This window comes from Podarcis erhardii (assembly GCF_964252035.2).
Source record: "Podarcis erhardii genome assembly, chromosome: 3".
NCBI lineage: Eukaryota > Metazoa > Chordata > Lepidosauria > Squamata > Lacertidae > Podarcis > Podarcis erhardii.
This window is the reverse complement of record NC_138507.1, coordinates 33197523-33205220: the sequence shown is the minus strand read 5'-3', so window position 1 is coordinate 33205220 and position 7698 is coordinate 33197523. Positions and strand designations below refer to the sequence as shown.

The 7698-nt window shown below is 45.3% G+C and overlaps 1 protein-coding gene across 1 annotated transcript in view; it reads left to right on the top strand.

The window, feature by feature from the left end:
* The first annotated feature begins 295 nt into the window (after positions 1–295).
* The window catches only part of HMGCLL1 (3-hydroxy-3-methylglutaryl-CoA lyase like 1), a 55916-nt gene continuing 48513 nt past the window's right edge, over positions 296–7698 (top strand). The window contains exon 1 of the mRNA XM_081857288.1: positions 296–534. Coding sequence (XP_081713414.1) covers positions 418–534 — 117 coding nt within the window. The 5' untranslated portion in view covers positions 296–417. The remainder of the gene's footprint in view (positions 535–7698) is intronic.

Sequence of the window (7698 nt, the reverse complement as noted above, 5' to 3'; positions counted from 1 at the left end):
AGACGGCAATCTAAGGAATGAGTCCCACCTAACTCTGCATGGCATGATCCAGCTATTCGTCAACCCCTCGCGGCTTCCGCGGTGGAGAGCGCAGCCTGGCCCTCTCTCTTGCCTTTTCTGGGATGCGCTTATCCCCCAGCTGCGTTACCTGGCGAAGGATGCTGAGGCTGCCTGAGCATCCGCAGCATCAGCATCACGACGCCGACCCAGCGAACTCCCGGCAGCCCCTCTCGGCCAATGAGCGCCGCAGCTGGCGACGGCGACTCCTCGGATTGGTTGAGGCGGGCGCGCTGCCTCCGCTCTCTCCGGGCCTCGGTTCCGGCTCGGGTCTCTGTGCGGCGACAGCAGCGGCGATGGCTGGCCGCGGCCGCGGGGGGAGGAGACGGCGCTGCGGGCGACCTTGAGGAAGCAGCGGCCATGGGCAACATGCCGTCGGCGCTGAAGCACTGCCTCAGCTACCAGCATCTCCTCAAGGAGCAGCTGTGGATCGGAGAAGCGGCGCCGCAGCCCACGGCGCTGCAGCATCCCGGGCAGGTACCTGAGCGCCACGCAGGGACGGGGTCGGCGGTGATGTAGGGCAGCAGGTGCCCTCACCTCTCCACCTCTGCCTCTTAGGGGGACCCACCCGATCCCTGACCATGACCACCACCGGGTTAGTGGGAAAGCCCCCTTGGATGGTTTAGGCCCCCGTCAAGTGGGTGGGGGTCCCTACTTACTTTGGACTTGGAGGTGCCTCCTCTATATTACATACATACATATAATTAAATTTCCACAAATGTCACATAAGATTGCATAATACATTTTTCTTTTGTTTTATTGACTTCCCATCCCATTTTCCATGGTGGTTTTTTTTTTATCCACCCTGTCTTCATGCTTTAATATCATAACCATTATACAATAATCTCTCATTCTTTCTGTTGCTCATTGTTCAAATCCTGCGTGTGAATTCATCATACTATAATATTTGTTTAAATAGTCTGAAAAGGCTTCCATTCTTCCATAAAACAGACATCATTAAGTTCTCTTGTTTTAGCTGTTAGTTTTGCTTTCAAACACTCACCTGTGCTTTCCCTCTGGGCAGTGCAGTTGTTGAAACTGCTCTCCCTTGGATCGCATGGTAGCTTCTTGCTTTGCCATCCAGTAAGGGTGAGGAAGCAGAGTTGGAAGTGGCCACTTGCTGCCCATCTGATCACTTGCCAGTCTCTCTGGGCAGCAGCAGCTTGAATTGGGGACCAGCAGGTCCAGTCTTCACTGGTGTGCCACCAAGACAGAGAGATTGAGATGAGCAAGCAAGCAGAGGCAGCAACCATAACCACTGCACCCCTTGCCTTCTGGGTCAGGTGTGGGGAACTTGTGGCTGTCCAGATGTTGTGGGCCTCCAGCTCCCATCAGCCACAGCCAGCATGACCATATGTCAGGAATTAGGGGAGATGTAGTATGGCAAGATCTGGAGGGCATCAGGTTGGCACATGCACCTGTCAAAATCTCTAATGCAGTTTCCCAAGTGCAAGCTGGATGTGAGGCATTTGAAGGTAAATGGGCATAGTTTGGGAAAAATGGACTCACAGGCCAAATTGGGACTTGTGCCAGGCCAGATTTGGCCTATAGGCCAGAGGTCACTACTCTTGTTTGATAGCTAGCCCTCTTTTGAGTTGAGCAGGACCATGTATCCCAAAGCAGTCAGGAAGCCACACTTCCTGACTCATCTCTGAGAGACAACTATAATTTATACTTTCCTTTTATCTCTTGCACTGTGCAGGTAGCTAAAGCCCAGGGTAGTCATTATCCACCCTGCCCCCGGTGTGTTGTCACCTCTTATAATGTCAGTAAAGCCACTTTGACAGCTCCCCCCACAAATTAGCTAATGGGACAGGATTGCCATATGGTGTGGATCATTATTTCTGCCTTATTGAATATTCTTCAATATGAACTTTGTGATATAGGAAACATCTGTTGAAAAATCCAAGCCTCCGGTTACAAAGGTCTAACCCTTGGGTGGGCAGAAGTGCATAGCTTTTGGGATTGGAAACATTTGAGTTGTGTAGAAAGGGGTATATCGACTGACATAAAGTTGCAAAAAACTTTACCCCAAAGCCCTCTCCCTTTTCACAAGCAGATACAAAACAAAACCCCAAAGCCCTCTCCCTTTTCACAAGCATATATAAGGCAGCAGGTATGCACTGGCTAGGTATAAGGTAACGGTAAAGGGACTCCCGAACATTAGGTCCAGTCGTGACCGACTCTGGGGTTGTGGCGCTAATCTCGCTTTATTGGCCGAGGGAGCCGGCGTACAGCTTCCGGGTCATGTGGCCAGCATGACTAAGCCACTTCTGGCAAACCAGAGCAGCATGCGGAAACACCGTTTACCTTCACGCCGGAGCGGTACCTATTCATCTACTTTGACGTGCTTTCGAACTGCTAGGTTGGCAGGAGCAGGGACCGAACAACGGGAGCTCACCCCGTCTTGGGGATTTGAACCGCCGACCTTCTGATCGGCAAGTCCTAGGCTCTGTGGTTTAACCCACAGCGCCACCTGCGTCCCATGGCTAGGTATAGAGAGGATGTTTTTAAGGTTGAGAGCCAATCCAGGTAAGATGGAGACACTGTTAGTGGGTGGTTTCCTAGACTGGATGGATGAGAAATTGCCTGCTCTTGATGGAGTTACACTCCCTCTGAAGGAGTGGGCACGTAGCTTGGGGGTACTTGTGGATTCTTTGCTGTTGTTTGAGGCTCAAGTGGCTTCAGTGGTGCAGACTCCACAAAAAAGAGAATTTAGAGAACATTATGCAAAGTGACTTTTCTGGAGGGACAGAAAGTGAGGAAAAGAATAATCTAGAAATATTATCAGAAAAAAATGTATTTTGGACATTATGGCTTGGCTGTGTAATGGACTGTTTTGACACACATTGAGTCTTTACATTTTTAGGGTACCTTTAAAGCACTTTAGAGGCACAGCATATATAGATATATAGACTGTGTGTGTGTGAACTTGCCCTTAGAAGATCTGCAGAAGGTTTTCTTTGGTACACAAGGAAGTAAAACAGAGATAAGCCATGCTCTAAACATCAGAGGAAAATCTGCTTCCTCTTATGTACACATTCCTGATGAGTTTCAGTCCTTGGAGGACTTTAATTTTCCAAATTAAGTAGTTTCCAAATTGGTAAATATCCCTTGGAGCGTTCTATTATTTCAGAAGTGTTTTGATCTAATGGATTTTAGAAGCCATTATTACTTCTGGTAATCAGTTTATTACCATTAGATGTCCTTAAAAAGTATGGTTTTAATTTTAAGGTTGCTAAGAGTCTTAGATCTTTGGAACCATTTTATTGCTGTGTATTTTCCATCATGTTTTCATTCTCAGGCTGGCTACTTGCTATCTGTTTATGTCCCCACATATTTATTTTTCTCTTTCTCTTCCTGTGTATACTCTTGTAGTACTTCCATCATTGTTACTGTTGTTGGTCCATCCCATGCTCAGCCTTTCCTGAGCCAGGTGGAATGTGTGTCATCCTCATGCTAGTGACACCACCATCTGAATCCATAAATGACTAATTTCTGTGATTTTTTTAAAAATAGACATTGAATAGCTAGGGGGACAAGATGGAACCTTGCAGAAACCCACTGGAAAAGTTCCATGGGGCTGAGCAGAAGTCCCTTAACACTACTTTCTGGGAGTGGTCTTGTAGGAAGGAGCCGAACCACTGTAACCCAATGTCCCTGTCTAGAAACTCACAGTGCTGCTCTGTATGGACCCCATAGTCAATGCTACTGAAAGTTGTGGGGAGATCTAGGAGAATCAACAGGGTGACACATTCTCCCATTTATTTCCCGATAATGGTAATCAGGGTGACCAAGTGGTGTGTCAGTGCTGAAGCCAGATGGAAATGGGTCTACGTAACTGCTGCATCCAGGATCATCTACTGCTGGCTGTCCACCACTCTCTCAATCACTTTGCCCAGGAAAGGGACATTCATGGTAGGGTAGTAGTTGTCCATTTACCCCAGAGGCCAAGGAAGGGGCAGCACTACCCCTCCTGCAATGAGGCAATAATCGCTTCCTTGACCCACCCCCTTGACCTTACAAGCCGTGATGGGCAAAGGTGATAGGACCAGAAGCAGCCATCTTGTACCAAGTCAGACATTTGGACCATCTAGTTCAGTATTGTCTACTTGGATTGGCAACGGTTCTCCAGGGCTTCTGGCAGCCTTGCCTGTGGATGCCAGGGATTGGACCTGCAACCTTCTGCATGCAAAGCAGATGCTGTACCTTGAGCGATGGTCCTTCCCCATGAGGTGGATCTTCTGTTGATTTCCTTGAATGCCAGATCTCACATCCCAGGAAGTGATTAGCAGGCAGCTGCTTGTGCTTGTTTGTATCTGCATGTGGGTGTCTCAAGTTTGTTTGCTTTATTCACTTACAGTTGGGATAAGTTTAAAGAAGGCTGTAATTCAATGATTAAAGGTCACTGGCATTTTTCTGTTACAAACCTCTATTTTCATCAATTTATAACTAAGCATGCGTGTGTATGTGTGGAGGGGAATGTTTTCATGGAAGTATTTGGCAAACAACATGATCACAGGCCCTGGTAGTGCTTTTCTCTCTTGCTCAAATGAGGTAGCAGAGGGTATGGAACTGAAATTTACTTTCCGATTTACATGGCAGTACTTTTTTTATTTTGGGGGGAGGGTGGGAATGGCTGGTTTTACAAGCTGTTTGTTCTTCTTTGGCAACACCTGATAAATGGAAAATGCTTGAGGCTCTTAGGCTTTCATGTAAACTGTTTCCTTGTTGATATTCAACATAATTTAGCCATAGTGCTCACTTCACTTCACAGAGTTAATACCTAATTCAATAACCAGTCATTATCTTTAATCATCAGACATGCATTTTTGCCGGATCAAATTTAGGAAGAAATGTTACATTGACAGTCCATCAGACAACAGCTTTGTGCAGAAACTGCCAAATTAAGACCTTTTCTTAAAAGAAATTTCCTCTAGCTTTTAATTTTCATATTTAAATTCTGGCTTAAGTTTAAATGCGATTTTTAAAATTTAAGTTCTGGTTGACAGGAGTGATTTTTCCTCAGGTTTGTTCTCTACTTTTGCCAATTGCACATTTTGATGTTTATGTATTTAAATTTTGAGTGCCGCTTTGAGCTTTTCAAGGAACAGAGGTTATTTAATATTGTGTAAGAAATTCCTGCTATTCTGATCCTACATGCACTAGTCTGTTACACCCCGGTTTCCTGAGCAGTGAGAAGTTCAGGGGCAGCACAGCAAGATTAGAGGTTGTCTTCAATCTAGAACTTGAGTAGACCCATTAAATTAATGGAACTAGAAGAAGAAGAAGAAGAGTTTGGATTTGATATCCCACTTTATCACTACCCGAAGGAGTCTCAAAGCGGCTAACATTCTCCTTTCCCTTCCTCCCCCAAAACAAACACTCTGTGAGGTGAGTGGGGCTGAGAGACTTCAGAGAAGTGTGACTAGCCCAAGGTCACCCAGCAGCTGCATGTGGAGAAGCGGAGACGCGAACCCGGTTCACCAGATTACGAGACTACCGCTCTTAACCACTACACCACACTGGCTCCACCATTTTGATTCCACTGCAGATCCACTCCATTTAAGAATATCCAACACACATTAAAAGCACATGAATTCCTCTAATGAATTCTGGGAACTGTATTTGCTTCTCAGAGGGCTCTAGTTCTTAGCACCATTAAACTACAGTTCCCATAATTCTTTACAGTCATGTGCTTTAAATGTCCATTAGATATACAGCATGTGTTGTGTAGTGGTTAAGAGCGGTAGTCTCGTAATCCTGGGGAACCGGGTTCGCGTCTCCGCTCCTCCACATGCAGCTGCTGGGTGACCTTGGGCCAGTCACACTTCTGTGAAGTCTCTCAGCCCCACTCACCTCACAGAGTGTTTGTTGTGGGGGAGGAAGGGAACGGAGAATGTTAGCCGCTTTGAGACTCCTTAAAGGGAGTGAAAGGCGGGATATCAAATCCAAACTCTTCTTCTTCTTCTTCTTGTTTCTCAGTGGGTCTACTCTGGGTAGGACTACCATTGGATACAACCATTGGATGAGAGAATATTGGATATATTTTTTATTTATAGGTTGTAGTCTAGCAGCATCTGGAATGCATCACATTGGTGACCCCCTACAATATGCAATAACATGTTCCTGACCTTTGACTCCACTTGTACACGCAGGTTTACGGGTGTGTGCCTGTGCCAGTCAATGTGACAAGATTTGGCTCATAACGGTTGAAAATTATTATGACAATAAAAGCTTTATGCACGTTTCAAACGCATCCTGTTTAAGGTATGATACGTTTAGCACACTTCAGATCCTCTTGCTTCTTTCACAGATGTGTTTATATCACGAATGTGGCATTTGCCTTGTAAGCGCAATTATCTGATAATCATGGAAAACCTCAAAATGCAATGCCCTTTTGTCAGGAGGGCTTCCACTTATAAGAAAAAGCACTTTCTGAAAGGGGTGGGAGATGTTATTTAGCAGATGTGAAAGTTTTGCCTTTATATTTAAATAAAATAGGTTTATGTTCTCCGCAAGTGTGGGCCTAGCTTGGTCCAAGGAAGGTTTAGCCTGCCAGATGCCGTATGTGATCAGAGATGTTGTACAGCTGTTTCCCATTTCTTTTTACACCGCTCACATAAATGCATAGTAACTGTACTGGATTTTTTAAAAAACTGTACTTTAGCAGTCATTGAAGGATGTTACTACATGGGATTTAATTTAACTTGCAAAGCAGTTTGTGGCAAGGGAAGTGACACCCACGATGGTGGATGCGAGAGATATACCCAAAGGCACAGCATTGTGAGGCTCATTTCCCCTTCAGATTCTAGAGAGAAAAATTTAAGACACCTGCCCCTCCCACCCCCCACCCCCCAGTGTGAGCCATGTCAAAATATGTGCCTTGGGTAAACAATGATGCATTTCGCTGTGCACATTTCGAGTTCCAGTTGTGGAAGATTTTGCAGTCAAACCTAACAGTGCATGCGTATGCTTTTTTAGTAAATGAAGGGGGTTAAGGATCATAGAGCTGTGAATTGCTAAAGAAGGCTAGGTCATGCTCCCTCACTTTTGGGGAGGTAGGAAGTAAGGCTTCTTTTCTTTTCTTTTCTTTTCTTTTCTTTTCTTTTCTTTTCTTTTCTTTTCTTTTCTTTTCTTTTCTTTTCTTTTCTTTTCTTTTCTTTTCTTTTCTTTTCCCTTCTTTTCCTTTCCTTTCCTTTCCTTTCCTTTCCTTTCCTTTCCTTTCCTTTCCTTTCCTTTCCTTTCCTTTCCTTTCCTTTCCTTTCCTTTCCCTTCTCTTCTCTTCTCTTCTCTTCTCTTCTCTCTCTCTCTCTCTCTCTCTCTCTCCCCCTCCCCCCCTCTTCACTTTAAACCACGTAACTGAGCAGACATCTGAGGCTGGGGCTCCAGACTCAGACCACATATTTGAGACCAACTAATGTATTTTGTAACCAGGAGCACCTTCCCTGTGTTGTTACTGCTGTAGGGTTGAACAATGCTCTGATTATTGTAAGTAAAGCATTTAAACTTACTTAAGGTTGTGGTCTATTCACTCGGAGAAGGGTAGAGGTGGGGGAGCACATTTGAGAGCACTTAATACTGGGACATTTTGAGCTCCAGCAACCTAAATTTTCAGCACTTTGCAAACTCTGCACATAT